The sequence below is a fragment of the Salvia hispanica genome, chromosome 3, assembly GCF_023119035.1.
Source record: "Salvia hispanica cultivar TCC Black 2014 chromosome 3, UniMelb_Shisp_WGS_1.0, whole genome shotgun sequence".
Taxonomy (NCBI): Eukaryota; Viridiplantae; Streptophyta; class Magnoliopsida; order Lamiales; family Lamiaceae; genus Salvia; species Salvia hispanica.
In genome coordinates this window covers 39,933,183-39,960,563 of record NC_062967.1, presented here as the reverse complement: position 1 = coordinate 39,960,563, position 27,381 = coordinate 39,933,183, and the positions used below count along the sequence as shown (strand labels likewise).

Sequence of the window (27,381 nt, the reverse complement as noted above, 5' to 3'; positions counted from 1 at the left end):
GGGGTCAAAATTGCATTAGGTACCAAAAATGTGATTTATAGGTACCAAAAACGATACTCCCTCCGTCCCCCATTAAGAGTCACATTTTTCCATTTCAGTTCATTCCCAATTAAGAGTCACACTTCATTTTTACCATAAATGGTAAGTAGGTCCCACATTCCACTAACTCACTTCACACACATTTTATTATAAAATCAATATAAAAAGGTGGGTCCCACATTCCACTAACTTTTTCAACCAACTTTTCTTTACATTTCTTAAAATCCGTGCCCGGTCAAACTATGACTCCTAATCGGGGACGGAGGGAGTATAAAATAAAGATCAGGTATCATTTATGTGCGAAAGTGAAAGATCAGGTACCATTTATGTAGTTCACTATTTTTTTAAAAATATTAAGTACCTTTTTAGTTTGGCTCACAAAAGATGTCACATTTTCTCTTTTGGAAAAAGTTTCCTCTCAAATCAATTATAAAATTATATTTTTTCCCACCACTTAACACACAAAATAACAACTCCTAAAATCTTGTGTCATCTCACACATGTGACATCTACTTTAGGACAAAGGGTATGTGATTTAAATAAAAGAACCCGTAAATGAGACTTATTTATTTTAGACCTAACGAAATACTAGTAAAATGGAAAAAAAATTACAATCATAGATAGACGGGGGAAGTATTATACTAACTAGAAATGATTATGATTTTGATTAATTAATTTATAACGAATTGTCACATTTATTCATGTGCATATATCGACAAGAGTCTTCAACTTTTCGGCAACCTTTTTAATTGGTTTGACATTTTCCGTGACACACGGGTCGGATCTAAATCTTCATTTTCAACTAGTAATTTACTTATAACAACAATATTTACCAACAATCTAATTTATATAAGGATCTTTTTTTTATATAAAACGTGATGAACATTTCAATATGTATGGTCGACGAAATATCCCTAGACCATAGTCAAGATTAATTATTTAATGTTTCCAATAACACAAAACAAAACAGAGATTTAACTCATTTAAGAGATTACTATACTCATCCTAACAAATTGTTTTTTTCTATAAAGAAACGATAACGGTTTTTCATTTCTTATCCTGATGACTCAAATCTCCAATCTATTTATTGAAGTGCAAGCGCCAATCTTACCAATTGAGAAACATTCATTTTATAATTACGAAGTTAACAGAAACATAATTTTACATCAAAATGTCATGCAAAAAGTACAAAAACACAGTTGTCCATATGCAAAAGAGATTAAAAAAAGCCCTACCAATTTGAGAAAAATAATAACCTATATAAGCTCGATCGTAGAGCAGACGAGAATAAGTGTCGGCAGCATCCTCTCGGGTTCTCTGCTCACAAATATAAAAAAAAATCCGACATCCAAAAAGCTGGTAATATAGTTAGCATATCACCATTGTTTCCTTCCCAATTCATTTCCTGCTGCTTATTTTGTAGCCTGAGTCTGATTTCAGCTCCAAATGCTCAAGCTCCGAAGTGGGCTTTCATTTGTTTCAGCGTTTTTAATTAAAGGTACGATTTTTTTATTTTCTTTTTGATTTTCAAGAATCTCAAGTAATTTCAACATATTCCATTTTAGTTCCTTTTATTGCAGTCTTTTCTGTTTATGGAACAGTCAACAGTGTCGTAATCGAGCTGGAGATAGTAGTTTGATTTGATGCTTGAACTAATTCTGGTAGAATGATATGTTCAACCAAAAAGAGAAATAAAAGATTCGAGCTTTGTTTGTTGATGGCTAACAAACTTTAGTAGTAGTATAATAATAATATGAAATGGGAGATCTAAAGATGTCATTTTTATTGTTTTCTTGTGCAGAATAATGAGGGGTGGCTTGTTGCAATGGCTGCGCATTGTGATGTATGCTGCGATTTTGGTGAGAATTGAGAGCGTTTATGTGAATATTACCTATGTTCAAGATGCTGTGGCAAAAGGGGCAGGTAAAGATTGTTTTTTTGTGCTGAGTTGCGTTGTTTTCTGAGTGATTTTGTGAAACAGTGTTTGATTGGTGTGTGTTGTATCGCAGTGTGTTTGGATGGGAGCCCTCCGGCATACCATTTTGATAAGGGATATGGAACGGGAGTTAACAGTTGGTTGATTCAGCTTGAGGTTTGGCCTGATTTTAAAATTTTATTTGTTGTATTGGATAGTCTTGAAAGTTCGATTTTGTGGTGGATTGTGTGGTTTTTAGGGAGGAGGATGGTGCAACAATGTGACTAGTTGCCTTGCTCGTAAGGGAAACCGGCTAGGCTCCTCGAAGCAGATGGTTAAACTGCTTCCTTTCTCTGGACTTTTGGGCAACAAGGCAGGGTTCAACCCTGGTATATATAGGCTTTGTTCGATTTGGAAGTTCGTTTACTGTGATATGCCTCTTGATTGTTTATTTGATGAGTTTTGGCTCCACTTTCCAGATTTCTATAATTGGAATCGAGTGAAGATTAGATACTGTGATGGATCGTCGTTTACTGGTGATGTTGAAGAAGTGAATCCTGTGAGTCTTGAACAATAGCTAGCTAAACTGTTGAATGGTGAATTTGTGAATAAACTTTTAGATACTACATTTTAGTAGGAATGAATTATAATTGTTCGTGTTCCCGTGTATGATTAGGCGACAGGACTTCACTACAGAGGGGCAAGGGTGTTTCTTGCTGTTATGAAGGACCTATTAGCAAAAGGACTGAAGGATGCTGAAAATGTATGATGGTTTCGCCTCCGAATATAAGCTTTTTCTAGCTTGGATAAGCCCGTTAAAATCATATGTACGCAGGCTATGCTATCTGGATGCTCGGCTGGTGGACTAGCCGTGATTCTTCATTGTGACAACTTCAAGAATCTCCTTCCCATCGGCACAAAAGTGAAGTGCCTTTCGGATGCTGGTTTTTTCATAAATACGTAAGTTTCATAACCTTCCGTTCGTCACACTTGCCTGTTCCCACCAGTATCAACATTTGTTGTTTCTCATATTGTTGGAACAGGAAGGATGTATCCGGAGCTCAACATATAGAAGCTTACTTCAACGACATAGTAACAACACATGTGAGCCTTCACTCTCTCCCACTCTCACTTTTCGATGAAATATAGCAGTTTGTTGATGTTGTTCATCGACTAATGTGCAGGGATCTGCGAAGAATCTGCCCCCATCGTGTACCTTGAGAATGAAGCCGAGCCTTGTAAGATATTGTTCCATGGCGTTTGGTTAAAATTATGCATCCGGCTCATGATGATATGTTGAAAAAATGCAGTGTTTCTTCCCACAATACTCTGCAAGAGGAATCCGGACGCCCCTTTTTCTCTTGAACGCCGCCTATGATTCATGGCAGGTTAGAAAGAAACATCACATTTTAGGCAAACTCTATCTGCTTCGCCTCCCTTGTTTATCGCCGTCTCTCTGAACCAGATAAAGAACATCTTGGCTCCCGCTGTTGCTGATCCACGAGGGCTCTGGCACGGCTGCGAGTCAGATATACACAACTGCTCTTCCATTCAGCTCAAAATCATGCAAGGTAGTTAAAAGAAGAAACAGTCAACAAATTTTCTTTAACACTAATCTTTTTTTCTTCTTGTTTGAATCAGCTTTCAGATCAGAGTTTATCCGAACAATAAACGGATTAGGGTTGTCGATATCTAGAGGATTATTCATCAATTCTTGCTATGCACATTGCCAAACTGAAATGCAGGAAACATGGTTTAGGAGTGATTCGCCAAAGTTGAATAACAAGGTCATTTTTGGTTGATTCTTTGCAAAACTTTTTAATCTTTTCATTGCCATTGAATGTGTATTATTTTGTGCAGACGATTGCGAAAGCTGTTGGAGATTGGTTCTACGATAGAAGCCCGTTTCAGAGGGGGGATTGCCCCTATCCTTGTGACAGGACTTGTCACAACCGCGTTTTTGATCCACAAGAGCACCCGTTGATATAGATAGGTTGTCGATTTGAGAGGACGCATCGATGATCGTTTAGAGTTTATATAGATAGAAATATACATAGGATTACAATGTTACTACTTCATTAGAGAGGGGGGAACATAGAAGATTTATCAAGATTTATGAAGAAGGTAAAATAAAGCAAGCTTGCAGGATAATATTGAGCTCCCTGTAACTCATTTTGATTGCATTATCAATGTATTGATTACATTATTCTTTTTAAATAACAATTTATTAATGAATAATTGTGTTGTAGTTGCTGGTGTTTTTTTTTTTTTTTTTTTTTTTTTTTTTTTTTTTTTTAAATTTTATTTTTATTTTTATATAATTAGAACTGGGAATAAATAAGCAATAATAATGCAATCAAATTTGAATCAAATCAATAAATTGCAACGTTATACTCCCTCAATATCAGCAGAGATTAAAAAAAATTATATTAGGTGAATTAAGTAAAGAGAGAATAAAGTGGAAAATGAAAAGGTAGAGAGATGAAGAAAGAAAAAAGTAAGAGACAGTAAAGTAGGTGTGAAAAAATGTGTTGACTTTTATTAAAAAGGGAAATGACTATATTACTATGGAATGGACGAAAATGGAAAAACGTCCCTGTTACTAGGGAATGGAGGGAGTATTAGAAAGGATAAATTCCCTAAAAAGACATAAACTTTGGGAAAGTTTGGTTTTTCCCACAAACTATAAAAGTTACGCCTAAAGTCACGAACTTATCAAATCGTGTAAATTTCTCAAACTACCCGACCTGACGACATATTTCAGTTAAAAATTTATCCCATATAACATGCCGGTGACTTGGAAAAATTTCTGAACTCAGGTAATATAACCTCTTTTTGGCTGATTTCGAAAGCACAAACCCGATTCAATCGACGGAAAACGTAATTGAGAAGAGTGAAATCGTCGACAAACGGTTTATGGATAAAATCGGCGTAAAGAAGATTCAATAAAAAAAACATAAAACGACATCGTTTTGTGCCCAGTTAGAAATTTTGCCAAGGCACGCATCAGACATGCCACGTGAGATGAGTTTTTAACGAAAATATATCGTCAGGTCGGGTAGTTTAGGAAATTTGCACGATCTGATATAGTTCGTGACTTTAGGCGCAACTTATAGAGTTTGTGGGAAAAACCAAACTTTCCCAAAAATTTGTGATTTTTTAGGCAATTTGCCCTATTAAAAATGCTTGCATCTATTTTGGGCTTATTTTATGGCCCAATATGGTTGAAAAATAATTTGAAATTTTGAAATTGGGCTGACTGCGATGGCCCCATTTTCTCAACAGATTCATGTCTAAGCAGAAATGGCGTCACACCAATTTCGAATTGAATCCCCAAAGGCTCAAATTCTGCCACATTTCACGCTCCCCTACCCCCACTGCGCCATGCTTGCAATCATTAGCTGGTGAATACTGATACAGTTTGCTTAAATCGCAATTATTACCATCAAATTCTGGATCTGGACATGTTGTAAGCAATCCAGCATTCTGCCACTAATTGCGGCGGATCTTCTCTCAGCATTTGTTTCAATGATGACTGAATGAAAAGAGAATGGGATTGAGCAGTAGCAAGCACAATGCTGCCGGCCGATTGCCTTCTTCCTCTTCTTCTTCGTCGTCTCGAGGTGCCATTCGGAGGAGTCGATCCAGCCGAAGCAGAGTTTTGAAGTCGTCCTGCCTCGGATCTCACTGCGATAATCGTGATGAACGACAGGTGATTTTTTTTTTGTTTAATTCATTTTGATTCGTTCGGTGTTTTTTTTTGTAGATCTAATTTATGTTTGAGTTGGAAGATGGCGGAATTGGTGTGCATGTAATTTCATCATTTTTATGTTGTGCGGAATTGGTTAAAATCAGCTTCGTTTTGGTATGTGCTATTGAAATTGTGAATATGAGAAAATTGTGGGAAGCTTAATTGAATTAGGCATTTCTTCCTGCAATCTGATTTAGCGTAAGAACATGAATTGATGGAAATTTTGATGTTGACTGCATACATTGGCTTGGCGTAGCTGGTTTAACTCGTACCTTTTTTTTGAATTGATCAGTTTGTCCATCATTAATCTGTTGCCAAATTGCGAGTAGTTCATTTCTCACAACTACTACATTAGATTAATGAGCATTATGAAAATGCCAACCAAGTAACATCATGTTGAGATTTCAGGTCTCTGATGGCCCAACTGAAGAAAATGGAAAGACTGCCTTCTGTCCAAGTGAGAATAAATTAGGCTCTTGTCCAGTTTCAGCAGAATGTTACGGGACAGAAAAAGCTGAGGAGAGCAATGACATGAACTGTATAAACTCTGGCATTCAGCTCCACGAGTGGGGTGAGCCTAGCATCACCAATAATGCCTCTACAGAAGGCAACAGTTCCTCTCGGTCATTTAATCCTCCTAGCCGGTTCCTTTCTCGCCTTAGTACTAATCCTGGAAACTTGAGCTTCCGTCTCACAAGAGGTGACAGTTTGGGCTCCACTAGATCTTATCCTACACCTTCAATGGGTCTCACAACTTCAAATGACGAAGTAGAAGAATGTGTTGATCCCTCTAGTAGCTATGTAAATAGAAATGAGAGGTCACAAGGCTGTGATTTTTTTCCTGCTTGCTTCACCAGTAAGTCTCCTGGAAGGCAAGATGAAAATAATGCATCTAGCCCAAATCCTGTTTTTTCCAGAAGTTTTCAAGATAGCCGACAGTTAAATAATGGTCAAGGCATACTGAGAAATAGAAATAATACAACAGTAGATAGCAATCCCATTTTATTTTCACCTTTAGATCATGTAAACACTGATGATGATGGAACAAGGCATGCTGCAAGACAGTTTGCTCGAGAACCTGCCGAACGAAATATTAGGTTCAGTAGAACATTAAGTGTGGGTAGGCTTCGTGACAGAGTTCTTCGTAGAACTGCTGCTTCTGATTTGGAGTTATATAATTTTCAGCAAGACAGGGAGGTGGGGCTTGCTCATCAGGATACTGTGGCACAGGGTTTAGGCCATGCAGAACTAGATCTAACGTCAGATGATAATAGCTTTACTCATCAGAACACCTCTGACAATGTCCTGTCCAGTTTTCCTAGCCCCTTTTACGGTAATCAAAATAATGCATATGGAACCCCACGAGCAGCTAGAGAGACCAGGTATAGAGATCTACTGGAACATAGATCAAATTTCATGGAGCGCCGACGAAGAATAAGATCACAGGTAGTTTAATCTTTCTCACTTTTCACATACAATTGTAAATTTTGGTAATAACCAACTAATGCTTTCTCTTGAATTTTATGTATTCTACTTCCTTTTTCATTTTTTGACATCATGAGTACAATATCTAATATGGACATAAGATTTGGGGGTAATTTGGATTTTAGGTCCAGAACCACCATTCCTTCTGGCTTACACACACAGAGATCTATAACTTTCACAAAAGATCTAGCCGGAGTTATTATGAAAGTAGCTAAAATAATTATATAAGTGAACCTTGAATTCCTAAAGGCCAACCATGTTAGATTGGTAAGCTACATACATGCACTGGCTACCGATACTTGGAATTTCTCCTCCTGAAACTCTGTTGATGCAAACAAGAAACTGCAAGAGCTTTCTTCTAACTATTATGGGCTCAGTTTAGTAATAATCATTTTTTCTATGTTTTTGCTTACGTTGACGAATTCATCTCTGAATACACCTTTTACAAATTAACCCAAGAAAATGAACTTCAAGATTTTATGTCTATGTGTGTGAGTGTTTTCACATTTGGTCTTCCTTTTTGTGTGCTTAAGCTTGTGGAATCTGATAGGGAATCAAAATGGCTTCTAAACTTGTGTAAACATCTTCTTTTATATTTCTTGAAGACTGAAACCTGCAAAGTGCAAACCATGTTTAGGATGTTTCAGATAAACGCATGCAGCCATTTTAATATCTGAACAATACTGAGCCTAAACAGTTAAGCTATCAGGTTCTTATGACAGTGACCTTTCTGTCCATAATTCCAAAAATAATGTTTCTATGCAGCTCGCATCCATGCTGTGTATAACTAACAATCCACTAATCTTCTCTTAGGTGCGTGCACTTCAGAGACTTGGAAGCCGATTTGAGGGCTTGTCTGCTCAGGAGAGGTCTTGCATCTTATCTGGTCAGCATCAAGGAGGTCATTGTACTTGCCGCATTGCTGCTCGAGAGCCTAATTCAAACAATGATGCTAATGCTAGGGCTAGCATATCAAGAATTGTCATGCTAGCAGAGGCTTTATTTGAGGTAATGTAATAGATTTCCCTGTATGATGTGCATGCCTTTTTCCTTGGTAAAATGGGGTGAGATCTGTTGCATTCATTTTAATTAGGTTCTGGATGAAATTCACCAGCAATCTGTCGTCTTGTCTCGGCCTTCTGTTTCTTCAGTTGGATCTGTTCCAGCACCCATTGAAGTGGTGGACTCCCTGCCTTTGAAGATATTTTGTAAATTCAAAAGGAAATCATGTGAAGATACTGCACAGTAAGTGAATGTTATGAATCATACTTCGCAATGCAGTTTTATCCCATTTCTGGAATTTCTTTAGCATGTTTTGCATTTTTAATGGATACTTTTGAAACGACTCATCTAATGTTGGGGACGTCTAGATGATATCCTGTTATTTACTATCCATGTCCCTTAAACCCAAGCAGGTGTTACATTTGTCTTGTTGAGTATGAAGACGGAGACGGCATGCGAATACTTCCTTGCCATCATGAATTCCATCGAGCATGCATCGATAAATGGCTCAAAGAAATCCACAGGTGTTTCTTCTAACCTATGCTGTGATGGTTGATGAAATTCGTCCCTGATGAATGACCTGAGGTAACCGTTTTGTTCTCAGGGTATGCCCGCTTTGCAGATGGGACATCTGCCGACCTGACTCGCTAACTACGGGGAGCTGTTGATGGCAAAATCACATGTTTTGCAAGATCAACTCAAACTTGCTCCGTTTGGCTTCTGGAGAGAGGATCAGTTAGCTCCCTTCCCACTACCTTTGTTTGTGTGTTGTTGTTCTATTGGGTTACAGGGTTAAAATGGTAATCCTTCAGCTTGGTTTGAATTGTGTAATCTCTCGCTTTTCAACTGCTCGATGTATCGGAGTGTCTATTTCCCTCTCTGCTCTATGGAGAATTGTGAGTGAAAATAAAAACTAGGGTTTGTTGTAAAGGCTTGTAAATTTTTAAATAAGTAAGATATAATCATTAAATCATATACTCCATATGAATATTATTTAGCTATAGATAGAGACTGAAATAATTAATTTTGGAAGAATATCATGTAAAATTAATTTTGACTTATAAGTCTCGACCTCTTATCCTTAGAGCAGCGGCTAGGGCATGGCGGACGTCCGCCATTGTGTTAGGCTAACGCGAAGGATGAACGGCGTATGGACGAGAGGTCAAACACGGACTAACTGGTTAGCCGATTGCTAGGCTATTGTTGGCCGCTTTTTGCCCGGCGAGCGATGGGCTAACCAATTTTATTTATTTATTTATTTATTTATACTCTATATTTACAATTCATTACACTTCATTTTTTATAAACACCAACAATTAAAATGAATTAATTGTATTTGTCAATTTATTTGCTAGGCTATGGGAAATGTATGATGATGTGACGGGAGGAGTTTTTGGCTAGGCTATTGCTAGCCTATTCTTATTGTAGATGCTCTTAGAGCATCCACAACGCGGCTCGTCGCCGTCTCGATCTCGTCCCGCCGAGACGAGACGGCCACGAGACCGCGTTGCAAACTCCATCTCGTCCCAAAGAGACGAATCAACTCATCGCGCGTGTGACATTCCAAACTCGGAACATGCATCATTTTTTATGATTTCATATTTTATTATATTTTGGAACATGCCTCAATTTTTATGATTACATATTATATTATAATTAGCACCATATTATATAGTAACTATGCTAAATAGTTTCTCTAATTATAAATATTTTTGTGTTTAGAATACACACAATAAATAAATTAAATTATATCAATGCATGTAGTTATGCACGATGATGTTAGATGAATAAATAGTATCTATATATATATATATAGTTTATATGTTTCCAATCGACAATAATCATCAATTATGGTTTCTTATTAATATGCCACGTATTATATTTTCCTATATGTGCTAGCATATATGTGTATGCGTGTAATGAATTTAGTAAGCCACTTTTCACCGTTAGTTGTGTAGCAAAGAGTTAAGGCGGTTAAAATAAATATGTGCCCATTTTCACAATATAAAGTATAAACTTTGTAGACCAAAGCAGAAAAGTCTATAAGGAGAAGGCAAAAGAACTATCCTAAATAATTACTCAGAATTTCGTAGACTAGTGGAGTATCAAGAATCATAGATAGAGAAGCAAGAGTAAGAGTAAGTGTTCTGACCAGATTATCTATCTTAATTAGGTGTGTATAAATCACACTTTTAATTTTACATATTTTATGTGATTGATTGCTATGTGTTAAATTGGAGTGAATATTTGAATTATATGATATGAGACTAAATGGTTATGTGTTGTTTGATACTGATGGTGTAATATGATGTGGGTTGATGTGAGTTACAGTTATTATAAGGGTCGGCGGCTGACGCGTTTTGACAACTTTCTCCTCTCATCATTTTTGCATGTAGATAAATGTAAAGTATATAGAGTGGTGAGAGGGTCTCACTACTGTTTAGAATGTTTAGAAACATTTACTTGATAAAATGTTGATTTTTGAAATGATATAATATGCGTGTTTTAGGTACTTGACGCGTGGGTTAATTTATTTAACATTTAAAATTTATTTATATTAAGTGCATACGTCATAAGGGTTGAGGTGTGACAGCGCGTCTCGCGCGGAAGGGCATCGAGACGAGCTGTCTCGCCACGCGCTAGCGCCACGTGGCGCGTGCTGGCGCTAGGCGTGACGCCCACTCGCCGGCCCGCGAGTGGGCGTCGTTTTTATGACGTCATAACTTTATTTTATTTATTTAAAAATTCGATTTTTCGAAATAAAAAGAAATAAATAAATGTTAAACGGTAATATGATCGTTCAACAATCATTTTTTTTTAATTCTATAAATACTCCCTTATTACTTCATTCTCCGTTCTACACACAAACACTCATCTATCTTTTCTCTCCAATTTTTGAAAAAATATCCGGTGACGGAAACTCCGGCGGGTTCGACTTGAACGCGTTTGGCGATTGAAAGGGCATGTACAACGTTTTGGGTGCTACCGGTTCCGGTTCGTCGCCGGGCATCCAAGGCTCGACGACGCCGGCGGCGTACCAAACACCACATTTTGTTGTGGATGCATACTATCGTCCCTACCCCCAGAGGTACGGGCAAACGCCGGGATTATCCCAAATTCTGAAAATTTTCCGGATGAACACACTCTGGGAAACTGGCCGATAGGTGGAGGCTCCGCCAGCCTCAGCGTCAATGCCGAGGAGGAAAAGGGCGACGACGAGGTTCTGGTGGATCTAGGTCGTCATCCATACGGCCACAAGGAGACGTTGGCTCTGTATGACGCTTGGGTCATGAAAAGTCCAGTTTTATCGATGTGTGCACTTTTAATTAATGGTCAAACTTCTCAGATCCAGAGAACCCGCTAGATCACAGGGTCTAGGAACTCAGGGAATCCTTGAAATCCTCGGTCGTTGGGCACACAATCTTTTTCTGTTTCAAAACCCTCAACCCACGATACTAAAAACTAGTATAAGGAAGTAGTGATCGAATCCTACAGAGATGGAAGCGTAAGGAAGCATTTAAGAGACTTTGGAAAAGGTTTTTGGCTGTTGCCACGCATCTTTGGGTTGAGAACTTAACTACTAGACTCGGGAAATGTAAATGATCTATTCTACCAGCTAGACCTAGGAAAACTGAAACATAACGGAAGCATGCATAACGAAAACAGAGATGTAAACAGATCAATACTCCAGCGGCGGGATTTACCAGACCTAGTGAATTACTTTCCCTAAACTGCCTAGACAGATGAAGAACAGATCGTGGGGACCATTTCCAAAAACAGTAAAGGGTACGAATGAAAAGTTGCAACTAACTAACTATGGATTTAACTAACAACTAGCTTCATCTTCACCAACGATTCACGATCACAAAATGCAAAAAAACAGAATAAACATCAAATCGAAACAGAGCATGTCGAATTAAACTACCACACTACGATTAACTAAGAAATCAGAGCAGATCTACTACCACTAGACGAGGTAAATGAGAAAACATGAACTAAACTCCAAAACTCATGCAGAATTTAACAAATCTAAACATCGGATGCTTCATCCGCTCCGGATCCAAGCCATCCACGACAAACCACAACAAATTCCATCTCTGATCACTCCGATCCAACCAAATTCAACCGATCAACTTCAATTCCAACACAATTCAACTCAAACAACCCAGATCAAGTGCGAAAAGCATCCAAGGTAAAGCAACAATCAACACAAACATAATACGAAAACATAACACAAATTTCCATAGCTAAACGATTACGAATTCGACAACGATTCAACAAAATAAGGCCGAGCTTCGAACAGCGAAGACTCGGTGAATTCAAAAGCAGAAATTAAAACTGAAAGCTGTAAATTGTTTCTTCGCCTCGCCTTGAGACGGTGGTACACAACGATGATGCAAACTACGAACCCAACCCCTGAATTTGGTAACCCCTAAGTGTGCGTGTAGAAGTGTGAAAAGTGAGCTAAGAGCAAAAGTGAGATGATGGATGCCTCAGGTGTGTTGCGTGCTCTTATTTATAAGCGTGGAGTTGATCTTCTAGAATCTTCTCTTGAATTTTCCTTTTTGCCCTCCGTCTAGAAATCTCCTCCATCTGGTAACTTTCTCTTCTTCTGCTCACTTTCCCGGCAGATTTCTTCACCAAGTGGCTTCTTCCCTTTCTTCCTGGATCTGGTTGTTTCTTCTACACACCTGACTTAAAAGCTATGTTAGACCTAGGAAACTTCTGAATTTAACCCCATAACCAATGTATGAAATTAGCCTTATCAGGTCACCGTCTCGTACAATACTGTCGTCGGGAATCAACAAACCCGCTTGTGTTTATGGGAAAAAGTCACCGAACTTTACAACTCGAAAAAGCCAAAGGGGACCCACCGCCACAACATGAAGATGCTCCGCGGTCATTGGGACCGATACGACAAAGATGTCAAAAAATTTTGCGCGATATACAGGGAAGAAGCGGCGAATTACCAAAGCGGAGCCAGTGGAGCCGACATTCTGAGAGCGGCGTTGCGGGTCTTTAAAGACGACACCGATAAAGATTTCAAACATGTCGATGTTTGGTCGCAAGTCCACCACCTTGAAAGGTGGGCTGGTGGTGTCCCGTCTTGCACGAGGTCGAACTCGAAACGCTCGAAGCACACAACGGGTGGCCAATACTCGTCTAGTGAGGGCGGGTCAGGCAACCCCTCACAAGAGGTTGAGGGCAGGGCTCCCGATGCAGAGGGCCCCTCCGGTTCACGACGTCGGCCGCAAGGCGGCGAAGGCGGCTAGAGGGAGGGGGAAGAGGAGGGAGAGGGGCCGAGGCGAATAAAGCTAGGCGGGCTCGGGCTCGAACACCCTAATGTCCATGTACCTGCTCGCCACGATGGCTGACACTTCAAAAATGACGTCTCCCCAATATGAAGCCCATCTGGACGGCATTGAACATCTCAGGCAACAACTTGGTATTCGGTCTCGATCTAACTTGGGTGCACAGCCACCAACTTCGGGGGATGATTCGCCGGCCGAGTAGTTTTTATAATTTAATTTAGAGTATTTTAAATTATGTATTTTTTATTTTTTTTAGGATTTTAAATTATGTATTTTTTTATTTTTTTTTATTTTTATAGGATTTTAATTTTGTATTTTTTTTTTATTTTTTTAGGATTTTAAATTGTAATTTTATTTTATATAATGAAGTGTGTTTTTATTAATTAAATTTGTTGGAAAGAAAAAAAATTGAAATTGAGATGAATAGTTAAGGGATGAGATGGTTGAGAGATGGAGATGGATGCATGTGATGTCTCTTAGTTAAGAGATGAGGTGAAAAGTACAGTGAAACCCATGAATAGTTAAGGGATTAAATGGTTAAGAGATGAATAAGAGATAGAGATATGAATGATTTTATAATATCCGTCAATGTCGGTTTAATTTACTTAGGGTTCCAAATATCATGTGGAAGTTCCACATGTGAACTTACTGAAACATTAAGAGAGGTAATACTAGTAATTGCATATAGTTAAAACAATCATAAAGTTTGATCAAATTTTGGCTAGTCTCTAATTTTTAAAAATGGTCAATCATATCATAACTTTGAAAATTTTCACAATTGTCCCATGATGTATGATTTGCAAAAATATTATGTTGACAAAACATTCGGCTACTTAAATGACATTTTTTAATAAACTTAGTCAATCATAACTTTAATTTTTACCATGTACCTGTTATATTAATAAATTCAAAAGTAGAGCATGATGGAATCTTTTGTCATAGTACAATTATGAAAAATATCAAAATTATAATATTTTCGATCATTTTTTCTATAATTGATCAAAGTTTGGCTAAACTTCATAATTTTTTGATAATTTACTAAATATAGGAGTATTCCCTCTATTCAGTAATATGAATCTTATTTTCTCCTCCGTAATATGAGTCTTTACTCTTAATTGTTGGACATTAATTGAAAAAAATATTAAATATAAGAAAAATGAGTTAATAAAATAATATGCATAAGATATTTATTAATTATAATAAAAATGAAATGAGATTTTTATTAATCGGACCAAAATAATACTAGTACTAACATGATACTCCACGTTTATTGTACTGCTAGATTTTAGAAGATAAAGTAATTTTGACATTATTAGAATAAGGCATTTAATATGCAAAATTGCAAATAGCGGTATCTGGAGGGTGTGAAATGCAAATAATGATAAACCAGAAACGAAGATTGTGTGAGTGATAGTCCGAGAAGGAGAGAGCTAAGAAACGGTGGTGACTGAGCGACGAGATGCAGCAACGATGAACACCAACGCCAACGCAATGAACCACTGTTTCGCCGCTGCGGCTCAGGATCTCGATCCACAACACTCTCCGCCGCCGCCGGCCACCAGCACCTCCACCCAACCGTACCACCAGCAACCCCAGCCGCAGCGCCGCCTCCGCGGCTTCGCCGCCACAAACTCCAACAGCAACGCCGCAGCAACCACCACTCCGATAAAGAGCAGGAAGGAGAGAGACAAGGAGAAGGAGCGGACGAAGCTCCGAGAGCGCCACCGCAGAGCAATCACCAGCCGAATGCTCGCCGGTCTCCGCCAGTACGGGAATTTCCCCCTCCCTGCGCGCGCCGACATGAACGACGTCATCGCCGCACTCGCTCGGGAGGCTGGCTGGACGGTTGAGCCCGACGGCACCACTTACAGGCAGACGCCGCCGCCGCCCCCTCCAATGCAGCCGCAATCGCAATCGCAGCCGCCTCCTGCTTCTCATTTCAATTCTGTTCAACAAAATAATAGTAATGCCTCTAACGTGGTGAGTGTTTTGAAAGTTTTGGAATAAGAGGTTTCAGTGGTATGTTATTATGTGAATTATAAGTTTTAAGATTGAACACGTATTAATTGATAGATATGGAGTTCCGATGTTGTCGTTTGCTGTGATGTTGGTAGTGAATTTGTGACTCAATTTGAGAATTCGGTATGGAAAGGAAAGAAAAAACTGAAAGGAAGTTGATTTGGTTTAATTACCTTGAGATTTGGATCAGATGCTAGTTTTTGAAGCTCGGAAGGTTTTTATTTAGTGATCATTTATGGACATAATAGAAAAGAACCTGTACACTGTAGGTTACATACAGTAAACGAGTTGGGTATTTTGGCACTACTGATGAGCTAAGTTTCTCTAAGTTGGGGAGAATGGTTGTTGTGCTTCCAATTGCATACAAAAGCTTAACACCTCGTGCCAAACAAATGGAATAGATTGTACTTAACAATTTCAGTTATTGGTTTTGTGGAAAGTAATCCATGGTGGACTGCATATCCTGATCGTTAGTCCTCTTTCTCCTTACACTTTCAGTTATGCTACAAATACTAACAATCTAGGAAGTAGGACCCAGAGTCCCAGACTACTGGAAATAGTTTTTCCCTGGATTGGACTCTGTGCCAATGGAAATGGTAAACCAATGTAGCTATCTCTTAAGTGTGCATTGCTAGCTCATGCTTCAATACATACAATGATTTCCTACCTCCAAACTGTTAGAATTTCTTTGTTTGAAAATTGTTCTCACTTTCAAAGTTCTGTTGGATTGGGTCCCGTGGGAGCAAAAGGTCCCTTCTATGTTGGAAATCTTCTTATTACCATTGAGAGGAGAAAGCGTGTTCTACCCCTGCCCTTTACTAAAGAGACTTGCATAGTTGTGTAAAAACAATCAAAAAAAGTTTAGATATCTTGACAAATCAGATCTTTCTCCCTGCAGATGACATGATATGCTATCTGTATTTATGTTTCTGTAGATGATATATTTATTTGCCACAGAGTTAACTAAAGCAGAGAGCTTGATGTTGTATTCTTCTATGTTATTATCCAAATTTGATTCTCAGGGAATTTGATTATTTGTTAACGGAGAGCTGGATTGATACAGACCAAGTTCATTTTATTTAGAAAAAGTGACTCTTCTGCTGTATGTCATCTCGTGGTTGTAGATATCGTGTTTGACTGCTGTTTTATATCTCTCATGTGACAAAACTATATAGTGTTTCTGATTAGCTGCTGCTAACTTGAAGCAGGGTGTAAATCCAGTTCGGTCAGTTGAAAGCCCATTATATTCTGGTGCTTTGAGAAATTGCTCTGTGAGGCCATCAGTTGATTGTCAGCCTTCAACTCTCAGAGTTGATGAGAATTTGTCACCAGCATCCCTTGATTCTGTTGTTGCAGAAAGGGATGCAAAGCTTGACAAATATTCAAGTGCCAGCGCCAGAGACTCCCCTGAATGTTTGAAGACAGGCCAGGTATAAACTCTCTCTGAAAATTTGTGCTACCTTCTGAAGGTAACTTTGATTTAATTTGCTTAGTCATTCATCTGACGTAGCAAAGTTATTATAGTAGTAATTTATATCTGGCACTCATATTGGTTGAAGATTACTGCATATTATGGGAATTTTATTTGTATTTATCCAAACTTAGTACTCATTTACCTTAGCTAACTCCTTTACCTATATGGTAGAACATTATGACCCAAACCAGTATCTTGTGTCTCTGTCCACATAAAGAAATATGTTTGGCATTCTTTAAAACTAAGAGGAACCAAAAATGAAATCTTCAACACGTTGGTAGCTTCTTTCATATATACACTATAATACTAGTTTTACATGGCGAAGGCATGCAAACTTGGGTTTAGTGCTCCTGTATGGTTGTCTAAGATTTTGGTGCTAAACTTCATGTTCAAGGCATTGCTCGGTGGAGAAACATACTTCAGTTGTGCATAATGAATAATTCTCTACATCATGGTCGATTCTTGCAGCTTGTGCAAGATGTTCACTGCAGGGAGCATGGAAACGGTCTTGCTGAGACCTCTTACATCCCTGTTTATGTGAAGCTTGCAGTAAGTATTCTTTCAAAATATTTTTGGAGCATTTAAAATAATAGCCTAACATATTACTCTTGAACATCTCCTGTGTATGAGTTTGTTTAAACATGCAATACCTTTTCTGGATTGGATTTTGCAGACTGGCTTAATCAGCAATTTCTGCCAGTTGATGGATCCTGAAGGTGTTAAAGTGGAATTACAACATCTGAGGTCTTTGAATGTTGATGGTGTTATCGTAGATTGTTGGTGGGGAATCATTGAAGCTTGGGCACCAAAGAAGTATGAATGGGCAGGATACAGGGAAATGTTTAACATTATTCGAGAGTTTGGGATGAAATTGCAGGTATTGAGGTTTTAAGAATGCTTTCTTAAACTCTTTGACCCCTGACTGTTGAGTGTCCTACTTTCACATGGTTCAACAAGCAATTGATATTTCATGATTGAGGGCGTAATACCATTTGTAGTGGCGGCTCTCAAACTTCATACTAACATAGTATCATAAGATCAAATGAAAAAATCTCTACTTGGGGGTTTCTTCCTGTAATATGAAAATATTAGTCTAGAAAATGATCATATAATTTGAACACCATTTTTGAATATTTTTCCATGGTTCTCAATATGCATTTTCTACTCTTACACCCAAAGTCATTATTTTTTATGCTGAACTAGTTTCCTAAGGTATGCTTTTGGTGAATATTCTGAAATCTCTCATTTCTGAAGGTGGTAATGGCATTTCATGAACACGGAGGACCTGATACGGGTGGAATATTTATCTCCCTCCCTCAGTGGGTATTGGAAATTGGGAAAAACAATCAGGATATATTCTTCACAGATCGTGAAGGAAGAAGAAATACTGAGTGCCTTTCTTGGGGCATTGACAAGGAACGGGTACTTAAAGGAAGAACTGGCATCGAGGTAGTTAGCTATTCTTTTATCATCCTTTGTTCCAGGTGAACGATTCATGGCCATGGCCTTTTAAAGCCTCTTGGATCATTTCATACTTGACGGTTTAATGACTTCTGCAATCTGGAGCATAACTCTTGTTCAGTTTGCTTCACCAATAAAATTCAAGAATCTAAGTTACCGCATTAAATTCCCAAAACCATCCTCAATAATTTTTCATATAATGTTCTCTCCTTGAAGTTCCTAGATTTAGTACTTGATCCATGATTTGCTTCTAACATTTACCTCTTTATTCATATCAGTTATAGGAATTTACTAGAGTATGTTTGTTGCTGTCCTTTGGAATGGTGATTTTATGCAGCTCGACATACAGAATAAGAAAATTTATTTGTACATAAACCAGTATGTTTCTGTAATTTCAGATCTATTTTGATTTCATGAGAAGCTTCCGAACTGAGTTTGATGACTTATTCACTGAGGGCCTCATTTCTGCTGTTGAAGTTGGGTTAGGAGCTTCTGGAGAGCTGAAGTACCCTTCATTTTCAGAAAGGATGGGCTGGAGATATCCGGGTATTGGTGAGTTTCAGGTATCTCATAAAATCTAAGTATCTTTTGAAATTTTATCTTTGAAATTTCTTTTAGCTGGACAAAAGTGGTAAAATTTGCTCATCTTGCATATTAGTACAAGAAAATGCATATTTCAATATTGCGTCCTGATATTTCTATGATTTTCATCTTTCCAGTGTCACGATAAATATTTGTTGCAAAATCTCCAAAGAGCTGCAAAACTCCGTGGACACTCATTCTGGGGCCGAGCCCCTGACAATGCTGGTTATTATAATTCTAAGCCACATGAGACAGGATTCTTCTGTGACAGTGGTGATTACGATAGCTACTATGGACGCTTCTTCCGGCATTGGTATACTCAGGTCTTAATAGACCATGCTGACAATGTTTTGTCCCTGGCAAGTCTTGCCTTTGAGGATATACAGATAGTCGTCAAGGTACTCATTCACATATCCGAAGTCTGTTATATTCCCCCACGAGTTTTATGTTTGTAGATTAGGAGGAAAACTAACAGATCTACGATCTAGATTCCAGCAGTTTACTGGTGGTACAAGACAAGTAGCCATGCTGCAGAGCTCACTGCTGGCTTCAACAACCCTTCTAACCAGGACGGTTATGCTCCATTGTTCGAAGTGCTGAAAAAGCACGACGTCACCATGAAATTTGTCATCTCGGGATTTCAGGCTCCATATCCAGAGATTGATGAAGCATTGTCTGATCCCATGGCCCTGAACTGGCAGGTTAGTCGTCTTTAGTTCACTTAAAGTGACCAATTGCTCTTGGTAACATTTTCGTGGATGCAGGTCCTTAACTCAGGTTGGGACAAAGGGCTTAATGTTGCAGGCCAGAATGGGCAGCCATGCTACAATAGAGAAGAATTCACGAGGCTGGTCGAGACAGCAAAGCCAAGAGACCATCCTGACCGCAGACACTTCTCTTTCTTTGCCTTCCAACAACCTTCGCCTTCGATCCAAAGAACCATATGCTTCCCGGAGATCGATTACTTCATTAAAAGCATGCACGGTGAGCCACATTCATCGTCATATTTCTCGTTTTTCAGTTTTGGGTCGTGTCTCATAGTCTCAAGCTCTTTAACTTGCAGGAGCAGTCAGTAACTAACAATCCTAATTGGCGCCACGGGTGACTACTTTCACCTACTGTACTAAAAAGTTTTTCTTGTAAAGTTCAACCTTAACTATTTTCTATGTAGACATAATTTCAAGACTCTTCTATGTTAAAAGAGCATATTCACCACGATTATATGAACATGTAATGTTTCTCTCTCTCTCTGCATATGCCAAAAAAAAAAAACAATTAAATCACATGAATCATGATAACTTTCTTGGTTTAATAACTAAATTCATGGATTAATAACTAAATTCCATGGATAAAGAACGAATTCAAAACCTATTTTCATGACAAACATATATGAAAATATTCTTGGAACATGTGTTTCAAAATGTGACTCCACATAACAGGGAGGGTTATTTACATGGATTATGAGTTGGTATCTAGGAGAATTTTGACCAGACGAACTGCGGACTGCGGATGCACCAAACTCGGCTCCGGCTAGGTGTCACGTTGCTCACCGAGCTTATCTTAGCTTCGTCGCGACGAGTGTCGACATCGGAAATGTTGCTGCCTGAGTCGCAAAGTTTCTTCACATCCACGGTGTTCAACCGATGAATGAGGGAGTGCCTGACGCGGTCAAGCATCGGGCTGTCCGTGATCCCTGGAACTCTAGCTCCGACGAGATGTGACATTGCCACCGGAGAGTTGGGATTGCTCGTTATGTCTTCTTGAAGAATGTCTCCTAACCGTGACAGAATGCTGAATGCTAAGTTAGATACAACTCGGGAGTAAGCTTCAAGAATCGAGTGCCCCACATCCTACACATAACAATCAACATTAATAAGAGGCTCACTTTGACTTGGCTCGGGATTTTAAGAAATGTAATGGAAAGTAAATAGAAAACGGTAGTGGAAGGTGCTTTTATACTTATAAAATATGAGTGAGATAAAGTTAGTGGAATGAGACAATTTTCACGAACGGACGAAAATGGAAAATTGGGACGATTAATGGCGGAAGAGTGTATTGTGTTGCATACCTTGCCATACTGGATTTTTGTGACATCTAGGAATGTCTGAGGAAGATTTGGATACTTGCTCTTGAGCTGCAGCAGCAGTAGTTCGGCTCGGTTTGTCAACGATTCCATCTTATCGAGTTCTACTTTAGCGAAAGACCACGACGTGTGAATGGGGGACTTCCCGTTGCCATGCTCCGCCACTCTCTCCTTCCACACGAGTATAGCAGCTTCCAATCGGTTGATGGCTTCGAGAGCACCGTGCTCGGATTTCAGATTCAGGCAGCTGATCATATCCTCGGTAGACAGACACTCTGCAGTCAGGATCCTGTACAGTTCCTCTCCGAGGCTCACCCTCCCCGACTGATACAGGTAACAAGTTCAGTATGTCGCGCATTTTTAACCATGTAGGCGTATACGAGAGATCATGAAGGTACCTTTGAGAGCGCGTTTCGGATGGTGGCAGGGATCGGCATATCAGCCAAGACGCTCTCGTTGATGGCTTTCGCAGCTTTGAACACTTGGAAGATCAATTTGCCTTGATGCAGCAATCTCTTTCTTTCTATCTCCGAGAGGCCGACTGTGGGCACTCGCGGGGAAGGAAGCCACCACCGCGTGCTCTGTCCAGCGCTTCGGCTCTTTCCTTCAGCTCGGCTGCCCACCTCCGCATACCAGAATTCGGTATTCACCATCGAGTCGAGCATTTCCTGGTGGTTTCGGAGATTCAAGAGGCATAGTGAGCAGGAATGTTGAAAAATGAAGATCGTTTTTTCAAGTGGAGAAACAACATACAATGAGCATGGAATCCAATTTCCGAAGTGCTGGAAGGTTCACGTGGATGTCGGCTCGAGCTTTTGGAGTCATGATCTGCACGTAGCAACGAGACAAGATCAAATCCGTATTCGTGAATCGTGATGCAATCATCGTATCGTTCACGGATGGGGCTAAAACACATATATACCTCTAAAGTTCGGCCATTGGCATCGTTTTGCTTTGTGGGAACCAACTCGACCATATAGTTCGTTGGGGCGAGCAGCCAATCCATTTCCCTTCGCCATTCGCTCTTCCTCTCCTCCGGCATTGGCTCCAGCTTCCAAAGCTCACCAAAGACAGAAGCTGCAATTTTTTCACCAACATTTGTCATCAGCGACATTTTGACAAGAAACTAAACGCATAACGGTCCCTACCTGCTAGACTATTGATAGCATTCGACAGCGCTAATGCTGTGGAGACACCCTTTTTCCCACCGGTAACATCCTCCCCGAGCAACAGCTTAGCAAACTTTTCTTTCATTGTTTCGACATCTGAGAATTGGTGTGGCTTTCCTTTTGCAAGGGTCGGACGAAGGGTTGCTGTGAACTTCCACTCATCTTGACACTGATCGTCTTTCTTCATTATGGTCCAGAGAGAGGAGAACGATCCAAAAGCATTAGTGCTGGACGAGCAGCTGGAGTCATCGTCATCAAAGAAGTCAGTGACACAGCCATCCCCTCTGCTGGTGCCACTATCGTTATCGAACGAATGAATGCAGCTCTCAAGACCATTATACGTCGTCATCCCTGAACATACAGATTCCAAGTCAGTCGATGAAACACACCAAAAATGGCAACTGTCAACGTCCACGAGAAACACTATTTCCAGACCTCTAGACATCACTTTGTGAGTACACTAGTTTGAGATTCTTTCAAGAAAATATTTGATTTTTATTCTAATTTTTTCTGTCTAAACTTCCATTATAACACATCATAGTAACTTTATCAATAAATTAGATTCACAACAAGGCTTTGTCTCCAATAGAAGTAGATCACTTTAAACTACTCCACAACATTCGTCTTCGGCCTAGAGGTAAGAACGCTGGACTTTGCTAGCGTGATTAATTAACATACGAAGAACATATGTCAGAAAGGGAATGCAACGATCATAGAACTTTGCAAACAGTAGTCTCGGTTGATTCTATTCTTTTCTTAGATTACTTAAGCATATCCGGGTGCAAAAATTGTGTGATCTGCACATGGTATAAACAAGTAACACAGCACATATTGTAACTTAAAACTGACAAAAACGCAACAGTTCGATGCAAAAGACACATTTGCAAATACATAAAAAAAACAACTGGAGAAACCGGGCTACACTATAACGAAAATCACGGGGGAATTTATTTTTCTATTCCATTTTTTGTCTTATAGTTAGAACTAGCAATCAGCGGCCGAACTTGAGATCTCAGTTGTGATATTTTTAAATTTGCAACAAGCATAAAAGTCCATATTTGAGAGAGCATAAAAACAAGATGATCTGAGATGGACTGATCATGGAAATATAATTCTCCAGGAGATGTAGATCCAAACAGAAACCATTTAAATTTGAAAAAAGTAGATGTCAGAAGACAATGACTTTTATTTGTCCCAACATATGTGAGTCATGATTTTTTATGATTAAAGAATTAGGGTCCATATAAACTCAATAGTCCCTCGTCACTAAGAGCTATTGAGAAATCTCTTTCACACCAACAAAAGAGAACAGAAAACTTTTCCCCTCACACTCTCCTCTACCCCATTTCAAACACCAAAAAGCAAGCATTTTGAAATCTTTGGGGGCCATGAAATTGACTAAGCAAGTTAAATGGCATCAAAGAAAATGGGGCCCTTCTCACAAATAAAAAAGAAAGAAATGAATATATAATAGTCTTCTATCAGTTAGATTTGACCAATAATGCTAGGATTTCTTGTTCAGTGGTGTGGCATTGAACTACTTCTTGCAGGGTGAAATAAATGTATAATAAATAAGACTCAACCCCACATGGCTAAATGTGCACAAAATGCAGAGTGATAGGCTTATATGTTTTGCTATTAATATTATATTTTTGGGTTACTTATCTTCTAGGGACTTGACCAATTAATATTAGGAAGGGGGCACATTTCCAACACTCCAAGAAATTTCCTCATTTGAAGAGTTTTAAGCCCCAAGATTCAATTTTTTTTTTTGGTCAAATTACATAATCTTACATTGATAGACACACATGGGGTAGGTAATTAGGTGCATAGCAACCAATCCATGACTTTTTAAAAACTTTGTATTTAGATTCCAAATAAAATAAAACTCAGTTGTGACCCACCATGACAAGTTGTCCTATACACAAAAAAAAAAAAAAAAAAAAAAGCATTTCTAGTTATGCATCCTATTCATGTTTCAATCTCGTATGTTCCGGGATGCATTTACCTCTACGTGTAATGTACGTTTAAAAAGGAGCCGAACCAGACCGGCAAGACGCCAGTATTTCAAACAATGTGAAACAGAACAACAGCTCTGTTTTAATACTCCACAGTTTATGATTCTTGATTTATTTTTCATAAAAAATACTATTATTAAATTGGGGAAAGAAAATTACTTTCTTGTTCATCAAAGTCATTGCTCATATCTCTTATGTTTCTCGTACAACAAGCTAATCTCCTCCTCATGATCATCGTTGTGTCGGTATCCTTGTCGATAAAAATATGATTTTTATAAACCTCCTTCCTGCATAGAGAAAGAGATATAAAATTAATTGCATGATATATTGATGTTGAGGTTTCTTTAGCAATAAATAATGTGAGATTTTTTTCTAAACTGAAACGCGACAGGTCGACAAAGGAAGAAGATTCTTCCAAAATGTAGAGGGTGAGTAACATCATGATTATCACTCCATATGTAAATCAAAGGTATTACTTGAGTCTTGATAAAACTAGTTAACAAAATGTAAATTCAGTCACAAATATTGTTGCGACTGTATAACAAGAATCAGCACTATTAAAAACAATATCTTTCATGGGAGATAACAAAAAAGAAAGAAGAAATAATGGGATTACCAAATTTTGCGGCGATTTGCCCCCTCTACAAATCCAAATTGAACCAAAAACAAATTAATTAATCAATCCCAATGCTATTAAGTTGACTCATAAACTGAACTCAGTGAGCTAGGAGTGGAGTGCACGATAACATAAAATAAAAGTGAGAAAAATGGAATCTTGCAAGTAAAAAGTGTGTTAAAAAATAACCTTTGACGTAATGAAGCAAGCTTTTTCACAGAAGGAATGGGTCAATAAAAGAGGGTAGTTTGAGCTTGCGTTGTATGTCAGTACACTGCAACACTGCTTTGACTGTGCATGAAAAATTAAATAAGAGTATGACTAAAACTACTCGAGAAAAAAAGGTGAGAACACACACACATATAAAGTGTGTTTGTGGTGAAAAAATAGGTGAATCATGAAAGAGACGAAGTAAAGATCGGATCTTTATATGAAATTTCACATTTTGGAAGGTAGAAAAAAGAAAGTGAATGAAGACAAGATAGAGGGTTGAGCTCATTAATCACATTTGAAGTAAAGATCGAATCTTTATATGAAATTTCAACTCTAACACAAAACCCAGAAGAACATAGAGAGAATGGTGTACCTTTGTGATGGCAGCAAAGAAAACCCTCTTGTTTGATGATGAATGCAACTAAAAATAAATGCTTGTTTCAAGAAAACCAGTCTTCCCCTATGGATTAAATGAAGGCTGTAGATAGGTAAAAGGTTTAGAGGGTGAAATCAAAATCAAAGCAGTAAAATGGGAGGTAGATAAAAAGAGTCTTTAGAAATGATGGAAGAGAGAATGAAAGAAATAAATGGGAGTAATGTTGTAGCGTCAGAAACAGACAAAGGGGAGTAGGAATTGGGCAAGAGCAAGAACTGTAGTAAGAATATAGAGCTATGCCTATGACTGCATTTATTACATTAGTATGTGTGTGTATGTGTTTTGGTGATGGAAATTAGAGTGTAGGGGGTTGAGGAAGTGAAGCACAAATCTAGAATTGAGGAGGTTTTATCAGAGAGAAATAATTAAGTCATGAAATGCTAAATACAGTATATAAGTACTCAATTTACCTTAATTAAATCTTTACCAATCGGTAAGAAGGTGTTAAAGAAGAGGATTAACTACAGTAATTATATTGGATTACATAATAAATGTGTGTGACATGAAATGAATTGATAAAAGGAAACACGTTATGGAAAATGAGAAACATAATCAAATTATTGAATGGAACATTAATTGTGATGTTATTAGTTTTCCCGTTAATGTTTAGTGATTAAATGTCAAAATGATTACATATTTTGATTAACAATTTTGAATTATTGGGGCCTACAATGTGCAGCGTTGTGTTGTTCCTTTTTTGTGTACTTACTATATAATCTTTGTTTGTCCATATGCACCTATAGTTTTGAATTATTATTGTACTTACATTAGTAGTGTAACGTGTTTGTCATAGTAATTCAAATGCTTAAATTAGAAACAAAATCGGACAGTCACCCAATTTGTACTATACTGTTAATAATTATCATTCAACCATACAATATGCATGATACAAGTATGTTACTATGGTTATTTGTTGGAGGAAAATGACAAGTTTGTACAACCTTGTTACTCATTGGGGCACGATTTTTTTATACAAAAAAAATGCTTAGAGTTAAAATTATCGAACAATAAATTAGCAGTATAAATGCAAAATTGTCAAACAATATACAACAGTATAAAAGCACTTCAGAACAATACCAATAACAAAAAACTAACGAAATCAAATAATCAACATATAAAAAAGCAAATATTCAACAATAAAATACATCACAAAAGTATCTGCCAAAAAAACATTTTCTAATAAAGCAAACTAAAAAGAAGAAAAAACACCGGGACGAGAAGGTAAACAAAAGCTTGTTGGGATTGATATCAATATTCACTCAAGAATATATCCCCTTTCCTCACATCACATGTATATGGAACAAATCAAGACTTATAAATATGCTCATATGCATTTAATTAATTTATAGTACTGTATATAATATTATTCATACAAAAAAAATGATTGAAGTAAAAATTGGTGACAATTATTGTGGATTATATACAGAAATGGAATCACTAAAGAACCCTCAAATTTTTATTTAGGTTTAATTTTATAGTAATGAATTTTTTATCACAGTATTCTAAATCTAGTGTACTATTCGAATCAACTATCAGATTTCGGACGACAATAATATCGCTATAAAAACTATGACGAGACTTGCAACCTTGGTCATATTATAGCCCACCCTAAAAGATTTTTGAGAAATGGCATACGAATACACGATCCGTAGAAATGAATTTAAATTCATTTGTTGTTTTTCAACTTTAGCTGAAAATGCACATTTTAAAGATAAAAATGGGACTTCCAAATTTTAAAATTAAGTAAATATAGACTCTTTGTGTGAGAGAGACTTCACTCATGCATTTCCTGCCGACCTCCATTTT

The 27,381-nt window shown here is 38.0% G+C and overlaps 5 protein-coding genes and 1 long non-coding RNA gene across 14 annotated transcripts; 5 read left to right on the top strand and 1 right to left on the bottom strand.

Moving 5' to 3' along the window:
* The first annotated feature begins 1,317 nt into the window (after window positions 1–1,317).
* LOC125211431 (pectin acetylesterase 8-like) lies at window positions 1,318–4,202 on the top strand. The gene is made up of 13 exons (XM_048111213.1): window positions 1,318–1,537; window positions 1,841–1,962; window positions 2,049–2,131; window positions 2,214–2,343; window positions 2,434–2,513; window positions 2,631–2,717; window positions 2,790–2,914; window positions 2,998–3,058; window positions 3,139–3,192; window positions 3,265–3,342; window positions 3,420–3,525; window positions 3,596–3,741; window positions 3,815–4,202. The coding sequence occupies exons 2-13, from the start codon at window positions 1,845–1,847 to the stop codon at window positions 3,941–3,943; spliced, it is 1,197 nt and encodes a 398-aa protein (XP_047967170.1). The 5' UTR covers window positions 1,318–1,537; window positions 1,841–1,844; the 3' UTR covers window positions 3,944–4,202.
* Window positions 4,203–5,284: 1,082 nt separating this feature from the next.
* LOC125211542 lies at window positions 5,285–9,122 on the top strand. Of its 2 annotated transcripts, none has more exons than XM_048111385.1 (6): window positions 5,285–5,666; window positions 6,114–7,151; window positions 8,004–8,198; window positions 8,305–8,435; window positions 8,606–8,716; window positions 8,797–9,122. In XM_048111385.1, exons 1-6 carry the CDS (start codon window positions 5,505–5,507, stop codon window positions 8,858–8,860), a joined length of 1,701 nt encoding a protein of 566 aa, XP_047967342.1. In that variant the 5' UTR covers window positions 5,285–5,504; the 3' UTR covers window positions 8,861–9,122. The 2 variants fall into 2 exon arrangements, with proteins under 2 accessions (XP_047967342.1, XP_047967341.1); XM_048111384.1 differs by having other exon boundaries at window positions 8,284–8,435.
* Window positions 9,123–10,223: 1,101 nt separating this feature from the next.
* On the top strand, window positions 10,224–10,706 carry LOC125210266. The gene is made up of 2 exons (XR_007174364.1): window positions 10,224–10,330; window positions 10,524–10,706. It is a non-coding gene; the product is annotated as an uncharacterized LOC125210266 (long non-coding RNA).
* A 449-nt stretch (window positions 10,707–11,155) lies between these two features.
* On the top strand, window positions 11,156–13,465 carry LOC125210154. Its single transcript, XM_048109729.1, has 3 exons — window positions 11,156–11,186; window positions 11,279–11,478; window positions 12,953–13,465. The coding sequence occupies exons 1-3, from the start codon at window positions 11,156–11,158 to the stop codon at window positions 13,463–13,465; spliced, it is 744 nt and encodes a 247-aa protein (XP_047965686.1).
* Window positions 13,466–14,881: 1,416 nt separating this feature from the next.
* On the top strand, window positions 14,882–20,284 carry LOC125215771 (beta-amylase 8). 4 transcript variants are annotated; one of them, XM_048117309.1, is made up of 10 exons: window positions 14,892–15,484; window positions 16,732–16,953; window positions 17,466–17,546; window positions 17,671–17,874; window positions 18,252–18,446; window positions 18,857–19,021; window positions 19,178–19,438; window positions 19,529–19,741; window positions 19,805–20,024; window positions 20,104–20,284. In XM_048117309.1, exons 1-10 carry the CDS (start codon window positions 14,975–14,977, stop codon window positions 20,118–20,120), a joined length of 2,088 nt encoding a protein of 695 aa, XP_047973266.1. In that variant the 5' UTR covers window positions 14,892–14,974; the 3' UTR covers window positions 20,121–20,284. The 4 variants fall into 4 exon arrangements, 2 of the variants coding, with proteins under 2 accessions (XP_047973266.1, XP_047973265.1); XM_048117308.1 differs by having other exon boundaries at window positions 16,729–16,953; XR_007175302.1 differs by lacking the exon at window positions 20,104–20,284 and having other exon boundaries at window positions 14,882–15,484; window positions 16,729–16,953; window positions 19,539–19,741; window positions 19,805–19,944.
* An 84-nt stretch (window positions 20,285–20,368) lies between these two features.
* Window positions 20,369–25,799, bottom strand: LOC125212381 (rop guanine nucleotide exchange factor 14-like). 5 transcript variants are annotated; one of them, XM_048112542.1, is made up of 10 exons: window positions 25,513–25,799; window positions 25,116–25,217; window positions 24,927–24,951; window positions 24,470–24,597; window positions 22,272–22,643; window positions 22,046–22,200; window positions 21,877–21,951; window positions 21,522–21,791; window positions 21,109–21,447; window positions 20,369–20,890 (listed from the first exon to the last, which is right to left on the bottom strand). In XM_048112542.1, the coding sequence occupies exons 4-10, from the start codon at window positions 24,543–24,545 to the stop codon at window positions 20,513–20,515; spliced, it is 1,665 nt and encodes a 554-aa protein (XP_047968499.1). In that variant the 5' UTR covers window positions 24,546–24,597; window positions 24,927–24,951; window positions 25,116–25,217; window positions 25,513–25,799; the 3' UTR covers window positions 20,369–20,512. The 5 variants fall into 5 exon arrangements, with proteins under 5 accessions (XP_047968499.1, XP_047968497.1, XP_047968498.1 ...); XM_048112540.1 differs by lacking the exon at window positions 24,927–24,951; XM_048112541.1 differs by lacking the exon at window positions 25,116–25,217.
* Window positions 25,800–27,381: the final 1,582 nt, after the last annotated feature.

What these genes read in the sequence shown, in the direction of transcription:
- LOC125210154 (XM_048109729.1), top strand. Translation starts at nt 11,156, where the DNA reads ATGTACAACGTTTTGGGTGCTACCGGTTCCG. An exon ending in TTTGGGTGCTACCGGTTCCG is followed by an intron (nt 11,187 to 11,278) that starts GTTCGTCGCCGG and finishes CCCTACCCCCAG; the next exon opens with AGGTACGGGCAAACGCCGGG. An exon ending in TGGCTCTGTATGACGCTTGG is followed by an intron (nt 11,479 to 12,952) that starts GTCATGAAAAGT and finishes GTATGAAATTAG; the next exon opens with CCTTATCAGGTCACCGTCTC.
- LOC125211542 (XM_048111384.1), top strand. Translation starts at nt 5,505, where the DNA reads ATGGGATTGAGCAGTAGCAAGCACAATGCTGCCGGCCGATTGCCTTCT. An exon ending in GACGAAGAATAAGATCACAG is followed by an intron (nt 7,152 to 8,003) that starts GTAGTTTAATCT and finishes ATCTTCTCTTAG; the next exon opens with GTGCGTGCACTTCAGAGACT. An exon ending in TCATGTGAAGATACTGCACA is followed by an intron (nt 8,436 to 8,605) that starts GTAAGTGAATGT and finishes AAACCCAAGCAG; the next exon opens with GTGTTACATTTGTCTTGTTG.
- LOC125211431 (XM_048111213.1), top strand. Translation starts at nt 1,845, where the DNA reads ATGAGGGGTGGCTTGTTGCAATGGCTGCGCATTGTGATGTATGCTGCG. An exon ending in GACTGAAGGATGCTGAAAAT is followed by an intron (nt 2,718 to 2,789) that starts GTATGATGGTTT and finishes ATATGTACGCAG; the next exon opens with GCTATGCTATCTGGATGCTC. An exon ending in TCAGCTCAAAATCATGCAAG is followed by an intron (nt 3,526 to 3,595) that starts GTAGTTAAAAGA and finishes TGTTTGAATCAG; the next exon opens with CTTTCAGATCAGAGTTTATC.
- LOC125212381 (XM_048112538.1), bottom strand. Translation starts at nt 22,737, where the DNA reads ATGTCTAGAGGTCTGGAAATAGTGTTTCTCGTGGACGTTGACAGTTGC. An exon ending in CCAATGGCCGAACTTTAGAG is followed by an intron (nt 21,952 to 22,045) that starts GTATATATGTGT and finishes TGCTACGTGCAG; the next exon opens with ATCATGACTCCAAAAGCTCG. An exon ending in CAAAAATCCAGTATGGCAAG is followed by an intron (nt 20,891 to 21,108) that starts GTATGCAACACA and finishes TGTTATGTGTAG; the next exon opens with GATGTGGGGCACTCGATTCT.
- LOC125215771 (XM_048117308.1), top strand. Translation starts at nt 14,975, where the DNA reads ATGAACACCAACGCCAACGCAATGAACCACTGTTTCGCCGCTGCGGCT. An exon ending in ATAGTAATGCCTCTAACGTG is followed by an intron (nt 15,485 to 16,728) that starts GTGAGTGTTTTG and finishes GCTAACTTGAAG; the next exon opens with CAGGGTGTAAATCCAGTTCG. An exon ending in AATGTTTGAAGACAGGCCAG is followed by an intron (nt 16,954 to 17,465) that starts GTATAAACTCTC and finishes CGATTCTTGCAG; the next exon opens with CTTGTGCAAGATGTTCACTG.